Source organism: Capsicum annuum, chromosome 3, assembly GCF_002878395.1.
Source record: "Capsicum annuum cultivar UCD-10X-F1 chromosome 3, UCD10Xv1.1, whole genome shotgun sequence".
Lineage (NCBI taxonomy): Eukaryota > Viridiplantae > Streptophyta > Magnoliopsida > Solanales > Solanaceae > Capsicum > Capsicum annuum.
In genome coordinates, this window is record NC_061113.1 from 256,385,442 (window position 1) to 256,402,019 (window position 16,578).

Below are 16,578 nucleotides of genomic sequence, written 5' to 3' on the forward strand. Positions count from 1 at the left end.
ATAAACCTCTATACACCCCTTTATATATTTGACTAAATACACTTCATCCCCTAAAGTAAGCATGTAATTCTGTCAAAAATTTGTTTTGTCATATAGTGCTTATTTTTAAACTAAAAGTCATGTTTTTCTTTGGAACATATAATTTATTTTATATTTGGAATTTCTGTTGTGTAATAGTAGTAGTTGAAGAAGCTTTCAATTTGTTGCTTTCATTGGTTGTTTCAACTGTATACCAGAACTAATATAATTATTTGAGCGGGTCCGGAGAAGGATCGACCACAAGAGTCTATTATATGCTGTCTTTAGGGTGGAGTGACCCTCCCGAATCCCCTCCGATGAAAAATTATATTATTAATAAATGATTAAAATAATTTTATATATACATATATACTGTAGATGTTGAATCCCTTTGGTTAGTTTTTCTTCAAATTTTGAACCCCCAGCAAAATCCTGGCTCCGCCTCTGACTTTCTTAGTTTGCATTTCTGCAATACAGGTTGTTTCCACGGCTTGAACCTCTGACTACCTAATTACATGACATCAATTTTATCAATTACTCCAACGCTCCCTTCATAATTATTTTTTTGTGAAGTAATTGAAATTGCTTTCAATATGTACCTATCTACTACAATCTTCTCATACAATTCTTGAGTGATTTTCCTAAATTAACCTTCTCTGTCCAGAATACTTGACTTTTGAACGTGTGAAAACGGTGTTCTTAATTAAATGAAATTAATAATTAAGAAGAGATTGCAGAGAAGGTTTACATCATCTACCTGAAATTAGCTTAAATTCCATTTAATCAAGTGAAAATTTACCATTATAACCCCGTTTTAGTTTTTTCTATTGAATAAAACTGTTTGTGTTCATACAAGTTTTTCGCATAATCTCCATGCTGTTAGTTTTCTGATTAGACACGTTAACCTCGCATTATAAAGCAGAAAATTAGTTCAAAAAGTCTTAAGCTTCTTTAAAGGCCTTTCATACTTTCAATTGACAACCATGTTAGACTCAACACGTACTGCTTACGCTACTTCAATAAATATATAACGTCTATCGTTATACATACTTTTTATCATTTTATTTTTTTTACTCTCTATAAATTAATGTAGTTTAGTGTAAATACCGGATGCATTACTAAATTACCTTCTCAATTAGCAGTTTCTTTTAACAAGATTCTGTTATGTACTCCAATTTGACACTAGAAAAAGGGACTTTAGAGGGGTGTTCTCACGAAAAGCAATTTCAGTTCTGCAACTAATTAGTAGAAACCTAGAAGGTCATTAGATATTATTTGTACTTTAAATTGAAGCACTAATAAAGAGCCTAGCTAGCTAGGGCCCCCATGAGAAGATACAAACATAAAACGGAAAGGTATTATCATGAAGATCCTTTGTGGTCTTGTGGAATATGGGTCTAGGAAGTTCACTTTAAAAGTTTACTCTTTTGGACTCATCTTCAACTTGTCTTTTATGTACTTTCATTTAAAAAAAATTATTACTTGTTGTATTGAGGTTTTGACTAATTTGAATTCGTGCCGTATAAGGCCTATTAAGAGGAAAGCGCTTCTTAATAGATTTTATTTTTCATATTCAGAACTTGAATTTGAACTCAAACTCGAGACTTCTAATTAAGGGTGGAGAACTCTATATCTCTATCTATTTAACCATATAACTGTTTTTATGTACTTACAAAAAGCTTACTATTGCAGGCCATCCTGTCTTTTTAATAGTTGATCAATTATAACCAGTGAGTGATCTTCTTGAATGTGCTGCAGTCTTCGAACAATACTTTTAGCCATGCTTAATATTAGTTGCAACGTATGTACTGACAATACAAAATCCAATTAGTGAATTTTAATCTGTTATTGTACCTACTTTGTCTTAGCTTTTTAAGTTATTACCCCTACTTTTTAGAGACAGTTACTTGTAATTATATTTTAGCTGAAAGTTAACCTCCTCTTTTTTTCCTTCTAGTATTTGGTTGGTCCATCATTGATGAGAATGGAAAAAATTTAAAACATGCACTTAGAACCTAAATTGGAAAACATTAGAGTTAAAAGCATATAATAAAACGACTTCGTTGTAACTAATCTTTGCTAAATTTAAATCGAGTGTTTGCTTTAGTGGAAAAAATGAAAAAAAAAAGAAAAAGAAAAAAGAAATTGAAACCGTTGGAGTTTCTAATACCAAATGGGAAAAGAAGAGAAAAAAAGAAAATGCTTCAATATTGAATTCGACTTGCACATCCTTTATATGCATGAATTTAATTTAATTAAGACAATGCATGAAACATTTTTGTTACATCAAACTAATGAAGATACTTTATTTTGCTAATTCTCAATTCAAAAATAATATCGTGTGAACACTTTATTATTCATTCAACCTTAGTCTGAACACACTTAGTAATTCATTCTTCTTGTTATCCTAAAAATGGTAGGATTTGCAGCTAGACAAAGAAGTTTTAATCAGTGTGAATTATATTCGTCAATGTAATAATAGAGGTTCATTTACTACTATATGATAGTACACACATAACAATAATGATAGTCATAAACTAACAATTTACTCTTTTAAGGGAAATTTCTCATATAAGTCAATGACCATATAACAAAAGAGCAAATTTTAAAGTAGAGGAGAAAAAACACCTTTAAAAGTACTGTAGAAGTTTATAGTGCTAGGGTATATATGTTCTAAACTTTTCGAAATATTTGAATATGTAACAATTTATAACCTATATTCATTGGTGTGTCAATTTGAGAATTTACCTAAGTTAGCTCATTTAAAAGCTTGAGGATATTTGAACAATCTATGTAGCCTAAATTGACACATAATAAAACCGAAACGAAGCATAAATTATTTTGTTTAGTTTGGGTTTGGTTGGATATAGTCACCATAAAGAAGAAAAAGTTTTTGTTAGTTTGATTTAGTAAACTAAACAATTGCTATTAAAACTAAATAAAGAAAGAATGATTTCATAGTTGGGTGGGGCGGATTATGTTATACAACACATCGTTTAGCTCAAATTCACCGCCCTCCAAGCAAAATCGTAAACAAACTGTAAACTCAACTCATTTATTGACTCAATTTATTTTAATTCGTCTAAAATCTAAATTTAGCTCCAACCTGCTCATATCACATACCTTAAACAATATATTAATTCATGGCAAACAAAGTCCTAAGATGTACAGATCTTTTGTTAATTTGAACTCCCAGATTATCTCTGATCTCTTGTTTTAGAAAAACCTACTCAATTATTTGTAAACCAAAATATATTTTTTTTAATAAAAAAAAATGAAAAAGGACAAGTGGCCTTTCCTTTTCTTTAAAAATAGAAACAGTACAACTTTCTTATTAAGGAAAGAAACCCAACAATAGGAGGGCCACTTGTCCAAGATTGCGTTTCTTAAGGAATTAAATTATACTATAATCTTTTCTAAACAACATTGAATCGTTCAGATTGGATTAAATAGTCAAACATTCATATCAGCCACCAAATTTTGCCCAATGAAGAAAATAGTTAGTGCCGTCATATATAGCCAATAAAAACCATCATCAAACTACACACACTTGGCTACTCCCAATTGATCCAAACAAGAAACCATTCCGGTCGTTCAATTTTACTTGTCACGTTTTACTTTACGATTATCAATTCGATTAAATTTCAGAGCTAGGTAAGGCCGATGGGATTCACGTTTAGTTTTACTTGTCACGTTTTACTTTACGATTATCAATTCGACTAAATTTCAGAGCTAAGTAAGGCTGATGGGGTTCATTCTAACCCCTTCCACTTCTTCATATTTTAATTTGAATCCCTCGAAAATCCTTGTTCCGCTACTATTTGGTACTAAATTAAATTGTATTAATTTAATATTTTAACTTTTAAATTTTGATATTTGAAAACTACGAGAAAAATATTATAATTTGCAGTCTTTCTCATAGTTTGACATTTGTTAAAGTCTATACAGTTTGACTCTCGAGAAGTAAAATTTGACAAGTGGATGAGGAATAGTAATTAACTAAACTTCGGTTAGACTAGTTTAGTTAATTAACTCTAGGGTTGACAATTTAAACTCTGGATTAGGCTTAGTCCTGTTTCATTTGTTCCAACACATACCAAGAAATGGGACAGCTTTACTTGGCACAAGAATATTGGTTCTTACTGTAAATTATTAATTAGAGAATATAATTAGGTATCATCACTTGATCACTTTTGAATTCTTTACTGTTTGCTTTTTAGACTAACCAAATCTTTAAAGTAATTTTATAAAATATGCTATCTATAATGATTGACTAATTCATCATGCATTGCCTAACTATCAATTTCTAAAAAGATGGTGATAAGCATTTTATTTTTTGGTCAGCTCACTGTGATCTTGTTTTTAGGTCAAAAGCATACTGCAAATCTTCTTAATGCAGTATTAGATTAGGCTTTTTTATATTACTACGTGGCTTATGTGCCATCAAATCTTTGTATCTGTGGATGCAAAATTGCCATGTTCTCATGCTTATAAGTTTTATAACATTTGACCAAAATTCATCTACACTATTAATCAAATTTCATATTTTTTGAATTGCTTCTTGTTGTTAGCAGGCTGAATAGTTTGGTTTCTTTCTATTTTGAGAAATATAGATCTAGGTTGATAACGTCTAAAATTTGATTAGTAGCACGTAGTTATTTGCGTTTAATTAATCAGTTTGAAAAATACATTTATCAGTATTAATTAGAGCAACAATTTGACAACTACACAAAAATTAAAACAATTTTAGCTTATGAAAATCAACTTTTGAGAACCTTCTGAAATAATACGCATTTTTAACCTCTCAGAAGCTTGGCCAAACAGGGTAACGATCATGAGTCAATTCATAATTTTGAACTCGGTACTGGATTAACAAGCTACTTATTAGTCTCGATCAGATTTTGATTCTGAAGTTCTTTGAAGTGATCAACACACAAGTTTAATTTTATATCTTCAAATTTCTCTTCTATCTCTTTAATTTTTTCTGTTTAATGGAAACAATATATTTGATTAATGTATCGATCTACTGGATTTTGTGAATACATGATCGGTAACAGCACGACATGATGTGTTATAGACTAATGTTGATTTTTTAAAAATAGATTTTGTGAAAAATTAATATTATCCCAACTCCCAAGTACATGATGTGTGCAACTATTAATCAAGATCCTTCTTGGCAATATATAATAACGATGCCGATGATGGTGGTGATGAAAATAAATAATACTATAATCGTAAATTATTATATAACCTCATAAGGAATTAAGAATATACCATATTCGCCAGAAAAAGTAGCTCTTTCTGACCTCATGATCTCCTGTAGTCCTAATATGAAACATCTAGATGTCTCTTAATATACTAGTAATTACTAATTAAATCATGCGCTGGAGGATAATCATAAAACTCTACTAACTAATATATTAAGAAAATAATAAATTAACATATCATATAACTCTTTTCTAAGAAACAGGTTAGGATCTTTAATAATATTCTGTGTAAGTTACTAAGGATGTTGCCCTTTTGAACTATTATTACTCTTATTCTCAATTGCATCTGAGAAAAAACAAAATTTAATTGTTTAGTTCAACTAATCAATTAAACAATGAAGTCACACGTACAATTTCGTCTGAAAATTCCCACAAGACTTGGATTCTTTGGCTTCAGTTTACATTTATTTATACCTTACTTAAGCTCTAGTGGCTGAAATGAAGTATATATTTAATTAGTTTAGTAAGAGTAACAACTACAAAGGCCAGAAAGAACCATCGAAGAATATGGTGGGATGAATGAGATTTCTTGCCCATTATTCATTAGTTTTGAAATAAAAGACTTCCAGTCATAATTCTTTTCTCTAGTTCTACACAACATGAATTTAAATAAGTTAGTGTAAACATTGAATACAAGATAGTTATACCCAAACAAAATGATTAAATGATAAGTTGATCAAGTATTTGTATATATGAGATTTTATTTCGATTTCTTTTTGTCGTTTCAAAGATTTACATGCACTCCATTTTATTTTTAAAAATACTTTCTGGGGATTTAATTATGGTCTCCATATTTTAGATTTTGAGGTAATTTATAGAGCTTATTTTAAGATTATAAATTTCATTGTTTATAGACAATTACCCGTCTCAACAAATTAGTTATAGAAGCATACCCGTTAATCCTGGTTAAGCAAATTTCACACGAAACCTTTTATGTTGGAAATAAAACAAAGTACAAAAATGTTGCCCCCTAATTACTCTTATTAGTTCTATTCTTGTCAAGATCTTAGGATGTTTTTTGTGGTAATCACATATGATTGATCCTCTTTTTGCTTTTTCTTGCTTCATGCCTATAAAATATAAATTGAAGTTGATGTGGGTTAAAAATTTAAATTAAATGAATTCAGCTTGTAAGATTCTTTTGATTAAGAGTTCCAATTTAATATTTATCAAAATTTTAATAGGCTTTTACATGTGTATTCTTATTTCATGTTTAAAGTTACTGAATTCAAATAAATTTGTACCATCGCCTCCGATTTAAGCCATGTCAAGTTAGCTAAAGAAACGTGCAATATCAGGGTGGGTCCTTTTCTTTTGGTCACTTTTATCTCCCTATTCTTTGTGCCTAAAATTAAAAATAAAGTTTTTTTTTTTTGGAAGAAAAAAATGAAGTTGCTAGTCATTGTCATTTATTCTTTCTTTATTCCATCTCATTTGTTCATTGTCTTTGCGTCATGGTATGTAATATTTACTCTTTAAAGGTCATTTCAAGTTAGTTCTATAGTGCAACTATTTCTTTTTTATTCCTAAAATTGCAAAAGTTTGTTAACAAATTGCAGAATTTCAGTTTGAGGTAGAAAATTAATTAACTAAAATAAGAGAGAAAACTCATTGTAATGGTTTCCTTGAGACTGTACAGAAACATTTTGCAAATGGTGAAAGGCCTAGCTTTAGTTTGACTCAATATTCCTCAAACTGGGTGTAATTGTCAGAGGCAAAATTAAGATAATACTTCTTATATTTAGAAAAAGACCTCACCCTTTTCTTAAGGCTTAATCCATATGTTCATGACAACAATGAGAAAATATTCAATACCAGTACATAAAGATTTTTCTCTTCCCCAAAAACTGATTGAAAGCTGTTGATATTCACAAAGTCGTCAAAAAAAAAAAAAAAACCTTATAAAAATTTGGTTTTATATTTGGATAAAAGTACTGAAACTAATATTGAGCAACAAAATTAGAGGTGGCAAAATTAGCCCATGAAATTATGAGCTGCACAAGTTTCGGCCTTGACCCAATAACTCAACCCATCAAAGTTTCCGCTCATATCTAACCCAAACCGATTCATGAGAAGTTTTTTCAAATTCAGGGGAATGCGTTCATTTGCCACCCATACTTAAAACTATGTCTCTACAAGAATGATACAATAATTGAAGTGGGCTGCTTAGTTAGCTCTGGCTCTGGCATGATCTGAAAACACTAGAGATAGAGATAAGAGGCCTACAAGAAATAATTAAGTAGAACAAACAATAACATCTAAATCAATAGGCCCTGCTGATGTTTCCTTCCTTGCCATTTTCTGTTTCAATTTGTGGTAGAATTGAGAACAAATCCAGAAAACTAATATTTCAGACCTATCTCATCTTTCAACGTCACAATCTTGGCCAATTGGGAGGGTGGCATGTCACATTTTCTTGTTAATCTAAGTACTATGGTACAATGTAAACAAATATCAATGCCACAATAATGAAGATATCCAGCAGTTTATTTCTGTAAATGAAAATTGGCTACTGTAAATACATTTTAATCATGATCAAGAGCAATAGTCTCAGCTTGTCGTTTCAATAAAATGCACTAACTTGGAATAGTGCTACCTCAGTTTTTGAGTAAATTGACAACCCATATGGGTTTCTCTGGAACAATTCGTTGTACTATCAATCTTCCAGCTAATGCCTCTGCACATTTTGGCCAACAGAACAAGTTTATAAGAGCACGAGAGAGTCAATGAGGAGAGCCTGGCAGGCAACACCTTGCAACGGATGAAAAAGAGTTTAGACTAGCTTGCATTTTATCAAAGGAATGAACTGGAAAACCTGGGTGGAAAAAGAGTAGGGATGAATACCGAGCACAGATACAGCACATTCTTCTATTCCTTCTGTGCATAACACGAACAAGCACTGGCAAGACAAGACCGTCAAAATGCAATATCTGTTCTTTCTTGGCTTCAGCTTGATCTTGCTGTGTGCACTGGCAATAGCTTTCACGTTCTTGGAGAAACTCAAAACAACTAGCAGAGCAAAAAAGATAATAGAGAGCGCTTAGTCATTCGAACTTTGATGGAGTACTAGGGCTGTAGGAGTAGCCTATAAAACATCCATCCCATTAGAAGAGGACAATTATATTCTGCTCCTAATTGACAAATCTTATGAGATGTTACAGCTTACAAAAACAGAAAATCTGCCAGAAGAGCAACAAGAAAAGGAATTTCAACTCAGGGAATAAGCAAATAGAAATAATTCAAGAGTTATCCTTTAAGCTAATTGGGTCGCAATGCTTAGCATCAGAACCCCATGTATTTACATGGTGTGTAACGCGGGCTTTAGTCAGTAAACCACTTCACATCTAGCAGAGTCCTTCGTGATTGGTAAGATGCAACATACCCAGAAATCTTCACCACCTGGTGCATCAAACCACAGGCTAAGAGCATTTTCATAAACAATTATTTGTCGTAAAGGATGTAGACAGAACCAGGTCTTTGATTGTATGGAGTACATATAAAAACACAAAACGTTTACATAAGCTGTTCATATGCAAACCAACTCTGTTTCATTTACAGATAAAATTAGAATAGGTTACAATATCACATAACAAACTTATGAAATTTTTTTCTGTTTCTTCTCCTGCCATTCTTTGATTTCAGCATCTATTGTTGCTTTCACTTTTGAATGAAACCCAGGGTATGGTTCATAGCCAAAAAGAGATTGGAGGGCCTGTCAGAAACCAATAAGTCACAAAAAGATTAGATAATGCAACCACCAGGAAGTACTTCATCCTAATAGAAAAGATAGACCTAGTATAATTACCTCGAGGAGTACAAAGAATGGTGCCATAAGGAAAGCTTGTGTAAGATTGTCCAGAAGAGCAGGTGCTCGCTTCTACAAAAGTGAATAAGTGTCATGCGACCAAATAAATGGAATCTTTTGAGAATCATGCATAAAATTATTACAAATGATCACCTCAAACACTCCGTGACCTATAAACTGTCCAGTCCAGCAGAACAATTGAGCCGCTAGAACAACCTGGCCATGTGTTTGACACAGTTAGCACCAACATCACATACTTGATTCAAGAAGAATTTAGATTCAACTGTATTCCTAACCAAACAGATCATGCATTATACATCTTTGTCCAGTCCATATGAGATTGTCCAAGTTAGTACTAATGTGAGTGTGTGGGTTGTAGCTAGTAGTTAGGAGAGCTATTGTGTAGCCGGGTTAGTAATCCTAGGACTGTGGACTAGGAGCCTCTAGCCAGGAGAGTTTGGGTGGGGTGGGGTGGGTGTCTTTGGGCTTGTGAGTGTATGTTACTACTAGGTGAGTGTCCTATTTCTTATTTCCTATTTCGTATTGCTCTTCTCGTATGTCGTATTTCTCTGATTTCTATTTGTATTATTTCTTGTTCATTATTTCTGTTATGTCATCCATCCTGCTTCATGTTTCATTACGACCTTGTTTACTATTCTTTACCTGAGCCGGTGGTCTATCGGAAACAGCCTCTCTACTTCTTCGGAGGTAGCGGTATGGACTGCGTACATTTTACCCTCTGCAGACCCCACTTTGTGGGAATACACTGGGTTTGATGTTGATGTTGTTGTTTCTTTAATTAACCATGGTGTTTGGGACAGCTTGCGCACACTTCAACTAACTTCACAAGGTACCTGAAGGGATGGCAATTGGGGAAGGGCGGGGAAAACTCTTAATGGGACAGGGCACTGGAAAACTTAAATGGGGTGGGGGGAAATTATTTTACTAGAAATTTACATGGGACAGAACGAGTGGTCGGTTTTGTAGAAAAATAGGCTGAGATCCAAATAGTAGATTAAACAAATTTACACATTTAATACTTTCACTGGAAAATTGATCTAAAATAGATGTAGGAACAACGGTAAGTAAAAAGGTTATCCTAATTGCTTTGTCGTCTCACGAAATCCAAAAGAAATTTCAAACTTGGGATTATTATCAAACTTCTCCAAGCTAAATTAAAATTTGGAGAATATAGGGTTTAGACAAAAGATTTATCAATCAAAGTTGAAATGAATAGCAAAAGACAGAGAATATAGTAGTTTAGACCAAAGATTTAACAACGACCAAAGAATGAAATAGATAAGTTTTAACATCTATATGGATAGTACAAAAAAGGCCATAATTTTAATATCTTTTACAGGCACAAGCAGTGATCACGTTGGATAACGACTACCCATATGGAAAAAAAAAAAAAGACTGAACCTCATCCGCTGAATTAGAACACAGATAGAATTATTGCTAATAATAAACTCATCAATCGATAAATATATAATTTAACACTTTAATGTGACACTTATTTTCTATATCTTTTTAACCGATTTTGTGTCAAGTCAATTCTTTTTTGGGTGAAGTGTATCCTAGCTACTTAACAAATTTAAAATCCACATGTTATCTAGAATTCTGCTTTTTAACTATTCACTATTTAAAAAGATATACATAAACACCTGTTATTCGCATATAATTTTTAAATATTTCAATATAAAAAATCAAAATAGATTTAAAAAATATTAAATAGAATAGTACAAAACAAAAAATTAGAGATATGAAAGAGAGTATAAAAGAGGAGGGCGGGACAAAATTTTGGAAAATAGTAAACAGGGAAGGGCATGGCGGATCAAAGTCTTAGGGGGTCAATGCTTTCCCTGCCCCTCCACCACAATTGCCATTCCTAGGCACTTGCTAACTCCACAAGCATAGGTACTGGGGAAACTTTGTTATTGGTTATCGGTTCTTCGCCTCTAACAACGAATAGATGACAACCAAGTTTTATCAAATCTAATGAACTGCTATAGCTAAAGAAGTCAAGTGTTAGGTCCTCGCGGCACATAGAGGACCCAGGCATCTAAACCAGATTATTTATGAAGATTAATTACCAAAGATAAGTTGTCTATAGTTAAATTCAAGGTAAGAGAGGAGGAAAACATCCACACCCAGTGTACCAGAAAAAATATAAAGTTAAAAGGCTGATGACATAGGTTGGTCATGTATCATGTATAACATGCTGTGTCATGCAGAGTGGAATGTGTCATGCACACAACATGATCGTTAGATGAAATGCTCTTTCAAGAAAGTTCTGAAATTGAGCAGCGAACTCAGCTGAATGACTAGATCTTTAAATGGGCCATCAGTGCTGCGTACAAGATGTGCAAATTAGCTACAACAACATACCCAGTTTATTCCCACATAGTGGGGTCTGGGGAGGGTAAAATGTACGCAGTCCATACCACTACCCCCAATTAGCTACATTACAAGAAAAAATTTAAGCTCCCCTCTTTAGCTTTACTTTGCTAGTTGAGCATCGAGGAATAGCAACTAAATGACTGTTTTAGGACAGTATTAGAAATGCATGTAAAAAGTGTATCGAATCATCAAACGACAATTGATTCATAAAGAACTTAGATTATTTTTTTTTATGACCATGGTGTCCAGGCCAGCTTGCGACAAAGAACTTAGATTGACAAGTTGCAACCATGGATTAGCAGAGTCGCAAGTTTCACTGTAATAATGTTTTTAGCAAAATTCCTACAACCTGTTTCTGGTTTCAACTTGCATTAACTAGCCTGTCCAACTGGTGCAACCAGGAGTTCTTCCTGATTGCATGTCAATGCAGGGCATGCATGAAATACAGACAGAAGAGAACCCCTAATTTACTCTAAAGGCAACTTGCTTAACATTTGAGTGAAATGAACCCGATTGGGCAAAGTAGATTCAAACAATTCATATAGCTGACTCTAATTAGTTCTGGATTGAGGTTTACTTAACTGACTGATTGAAGGGATGCAAGAATATATTAACAGATCAAGCAAAAGGAGAAATTGTGATTCTAAGTACGATGGTCAGCAAAGAAAGAAAGCATCCGATAATCAGCTAATTTCGCTTTACAATATATCAAAATATGGCTTGACGCGACAATAGGCTGAAAAGTTGGCAAGAAAAAGATGAAGTCCTGAGACTCTAATTACTGGTAATAAGTGGAATGAACACTCAAGGAAGAACAAACAAAGAGGTAAGATGGTTTGAATCTTAATTCGGGAGATTTGATGAATCTGAATTCTTTAATTCAGAATAAAGGGGCTCGCTTTACCCATTAACTGGAACTCAAAGTATTTCATCAATTCACCACCTCATCTTAACACAGAAGTCCACAATCTGTGTAACTAAATCAGTTGTCATGTTTGCTTCTCGAGGGTAACTATGTGAACTTTGAGCAACATACTAAAACATAATTTTTCATCAAATTTACATGAGAAAAACTGCAACTTATAGTACTTTTCATATAGTACAATCCAATTTAGCTATTGAAAATATTTAAACTAAAGGGAAACATGACAAATAAGTTGGGACAAAGGAAGTAAGTAACATATAATGGGAATTAGAACATGATCATTTTCATAAGTTTGCACTATCCCAAAAGTTACGGCCCCGCCTGACATAAATTAAGTACTAAATGATGTACAAAATAAGTAAAACAGCCAGACGTAAGAGAGACAAAACTTTTAATGAAACACAAAAGCAACATCGGAATCTTAGGAGCTCAGTTGGTTACTCGACTATCTAAACTTTTCACCGACCTTGTAAAGGAGATATACAATAAAAAAAAAAACCATAAACTATACTAAATCAAAAAAATTAATGATCTAATACCATTTACCTTCCAGGCAAGAGAGAACCCCAATTGACGAGCAACCACACCACTAGAAACCCAACAAACTAAACATAACAAAGCAGCCAAAGACCCAGCTTTCTTGTCCAAACACACGTAGAACACTCCATAAATCAAAGCAAACAAGAATCCATAATTAAGAACCAAAGAAGCATGCTCACAGAGCTGAATCGGAGGTAAATTAAAAAGTGGGGGCGTAAAATCGAAAAGGATGAGAGTAGTGAAGAAGATAGGCCAGACAAAGATCATGTGAATGAAGATATTGATTGGGTTACTATGGTATGCACCATAGAATGCAAACTGCTTCTCTAAGTCAAAAACTCCCATATCTTGTTTACCCTTTTGGTATGAAATTGGGGACTGGAATAGTTGCTGACCTTATTTGGGATTGTAAAGAGGAAAGTAGTAATAAAGGAAATGGGTAAATTGAGAAAGAAGAATATTTGTTTGTTTGTTTGTTGGTTGGTAGAGAAGTGAGAATAGGATTAATGGGAAAAGAACGACAAATCCTTTACGATGTTGTCTATGTTGATGTTTTTCTTACCCTTAAACGGAACTCGGTGTCTTTATCCACCGCTAGCATTTATTTTTCGTTTTAATTTTTTTCTTTTTTTCTTTTTGCTCTATTGTCTCCAAACAATAGGAGATATGAAGGTCGTGTATTAAAGAAATAAGTTAAAAGACTCATTTGTTTGCATTTAATGGAGATCTGAATTTGAATGGTTCAGATTTTAAACTATTTATTAAAATTTTAGCTCTTAATAGGTCTGAAAAGGTATTCTAGTATTGAATAATATTCGATGTCACTCTATTCATAACCATCAATCACCACCACTAACCACCTCTTCCACCGCCACCATTATCAACCACCAACCACCTCCATCATCAATAACAAATATCGCTACAACCTCTATTGTCAATCGTTACCACACCTACTGCCTCTATTATTCTAATTAGGTCAAACCCATCGATGACCTCCTAAACTTGGCACGATCTTTCACTTAGGCACTTCAAGTAGACGTTATTCACTTTTGGCACCTCAAATAGCCACAAAGTGTGCCACTTTGACACCTTTTACTGAATCAGCACATTGTGTGTGTTGCACTACATTACAGTCACGTGAGGAACTCTATTTTATGATTTTTATATTTTTTCTTACTTCTTATCTTGCTCTTTCTTCTTTCACTAATTCAACTTTTTAATGGTTCTAAGCTTCCAACATCAGTTTTAAACCTTCTTCTTCTCCGTCCATCAGCTCCACCTTCTAACGTCACCATTATCATCCACCAAACAACCGCCAAATTTTTGAATTAAAAAAACATAAAATAAAAAATCACATGTTCATTTCTTCACATACGCCCCCGATGCAACAAAGCTAACTTTCCTTCCCATCTCGTTCCCCTTATCCATAAAAAAGGTGGCACCATTATATCAGCCATTGATAGCGATCCGTGAAAAATCATACCAGTAATTTCATCGTAGTAAAGTGTAATCTTCTTGTTCGGGTTTCTCGCAGTAAAATGTAATCTCAATTAGCAGTTACCAGTGAATTCGACAAGTTGACAATGAGTATAGCAATTACTCGCCGGAGAAAGATGTGATTGTTGTAGAAAATTAAAAATAGTATAACCAAATTTTTCTCACAACCACCATTAATTTTATTATTCACCTCTACAATTTTTGCACCACAAATAAATTAAATATCACCATCAAACTTACCTTCACCCAATTGAGGGGTGGGGAAGCGAGAAGGAGAGGGAGAGAAGGGCTGAAGAAGATAATTAAGGGGTAGGGGAGCAGCGGGGTGGGGGCTGGAGAAGACAATGGAGATGGGTGGAATTAAATTTATAAAAAAAATAATAAATTATTTGAGTTAAAATTGTCAAGTGTCAATATTTGATTGGTAATTTTTTTTAATTGAAAATAGTTTTTTAACAATTAATTTGGAGAAAAATGACAAATGTCATTAAAATATTGGCCACTTTCCACGTCATCCGTTCGTGTAACACACGCATATGATATGTTTTTGCTGATTGTGTAAAAAGTGTCAAAGTAACACATTTTATGGCGACTTGAGGTGTTAAAAGTCAACAACATCCACTTGAGTTGTTAAAGCGAAAGATCATGTCAAATTTAAGGGGATGTCGATGAGTTTGGCCTTCTAATTATATTCACCGCCGTCAACAGCACCACCATCATCAACTACTGCCAGTCAATGCCTACTGTTAGAATATGAGTAGAAATAGGAATAACATATAGAATACTACTTGTAAAAGGATTGTAATGTAGTATCCTATTAGCAAAAGAATTGAAATGTAATGTCTATAAATAGGGTCTCAATGTAATAATGTAGTTACAACAGTTCAATAATATTCTTCTCTTATATTTCTTCACGTGGTATCAGAGCTTCCACGATCTTGGTAAAGAATCAAAGAGTTTCCGCTGCCGGCGAGCGGCTATAATCCGTATATGTCGCCCGTCCGGCTAATGATCATCTTAGCAAAAGTTAGGCCACCACACTTCTTTCCCCTGCTTTCTCATATCTTGGTGTAGCACCATGCATCAGTCCGGTGATTACTTTTTCATATCTATTTTTCTTAGCACCGTGCTTCTTTTTGGTGACTATTTTTTCATATCCGATTTGCATAGCACCGTGCAATCTTTTTGGACTACTTTGTCATATCTGAGTTGCATAGCACCGTGCATCTTTCTAGTGACTCCTCAGATCTAATTTATGTAGTGCCGTACGTCTTTCTGACGACTCCTCAGATCTAATTTATATGGGATCGTGCCATCATTCCGACCCTGCCCGTATAATTTTTCTTTTTCAGTAGGGCCGTGCCATCATTCCGACCCTGCCCATATAATTTCTCTTTTCCAGTAGGATCATGCCGTCATTCCAACCCTACCATATAATTTCTATTTCTCAATAGGGTCGTGCCGTCATTCCAACTCTACTCATATTTCTCTTTCTCAATAGGGTCTTGTCATCATTCCAGCCCTACCCATATATTTTTTTCCTGCAGATTGTAGTCACTTTTCAGTCATCAAATCTAGTCCGGCGTGTGAGCATGTTTCAGCTAAGTTTCCGGTGACTTTCTTGTGCAAGATCTACTCGCCTCTTGATTTCGAGATGATTCATATATTCTATACCAGTTTTCAATAAAACTCTAGTGACAAATTGACTTTCTAGTGATATTTACTACTTTTTGGATCACTTTTTTGTTTGTTCCTTTTCAATTGAGGTTTCCCAAACGTCCAGAGCAGTCCTTATGAGTTTTCTTGCAGATATCTTTACCAAGTCCCTCGCCATCCTTGTGTTAATTAAATTCATAACAAGCTTGGTACATATGACTTTCATGCACCAGCTTGAGGGGGTATTAGAATATGAGTAGGAATAACATATACAATCCTACTTGGAAAAATATTATAATGTAGTATCCTATTAGCAAAAGGATTGAAATGTAATGTCTATAAATAAGGCCTCAATGTAATAATGTAGTTACAACAATTCAATAATATTCTTCTCTTATATTTCTTCACACCTACTATCGACCAACCCATTTATCACAACTAGCAACATTATTAACTACCACTAATACATC

At 33.6% G+C, this 16,578-nt stretch overlaps 1 protein-coding gene across 1 annotated transcript; it reads right to left on the reverse strand.

The window, feature by feature from the left end:
* Positions 1-8,745: 8,745 nt before the first annotated feature.
* LOC107862256 (2-hydroxy-palmitic acid dioxygenase mpo1) lies at positions 8,746-13,582 on the reverse strand. The gene is made up of 4 exons (XM_016707765.2): positions 12,962-13,582; positions 9,244-9,306; positions 9,091-9,162; positions 8,746-8,997 (listed from the first exon to the last, which is right to left on the reverse strand). The coding sequence occupies exons 1-4, from the start codon at positions 13,298-13,300 to the stop codon at positions 8,881-8,883; spliced, it is 591 nt and encodes a 196-aa protein (XP_016563251.1). The 5' UTR covers positions 13,301-13,582; the 3' UTR covers positions 8,746-8,880.
* Between the last annotated feature and the right edge of the window lie 2,996 nt (positions 13,583-16,578).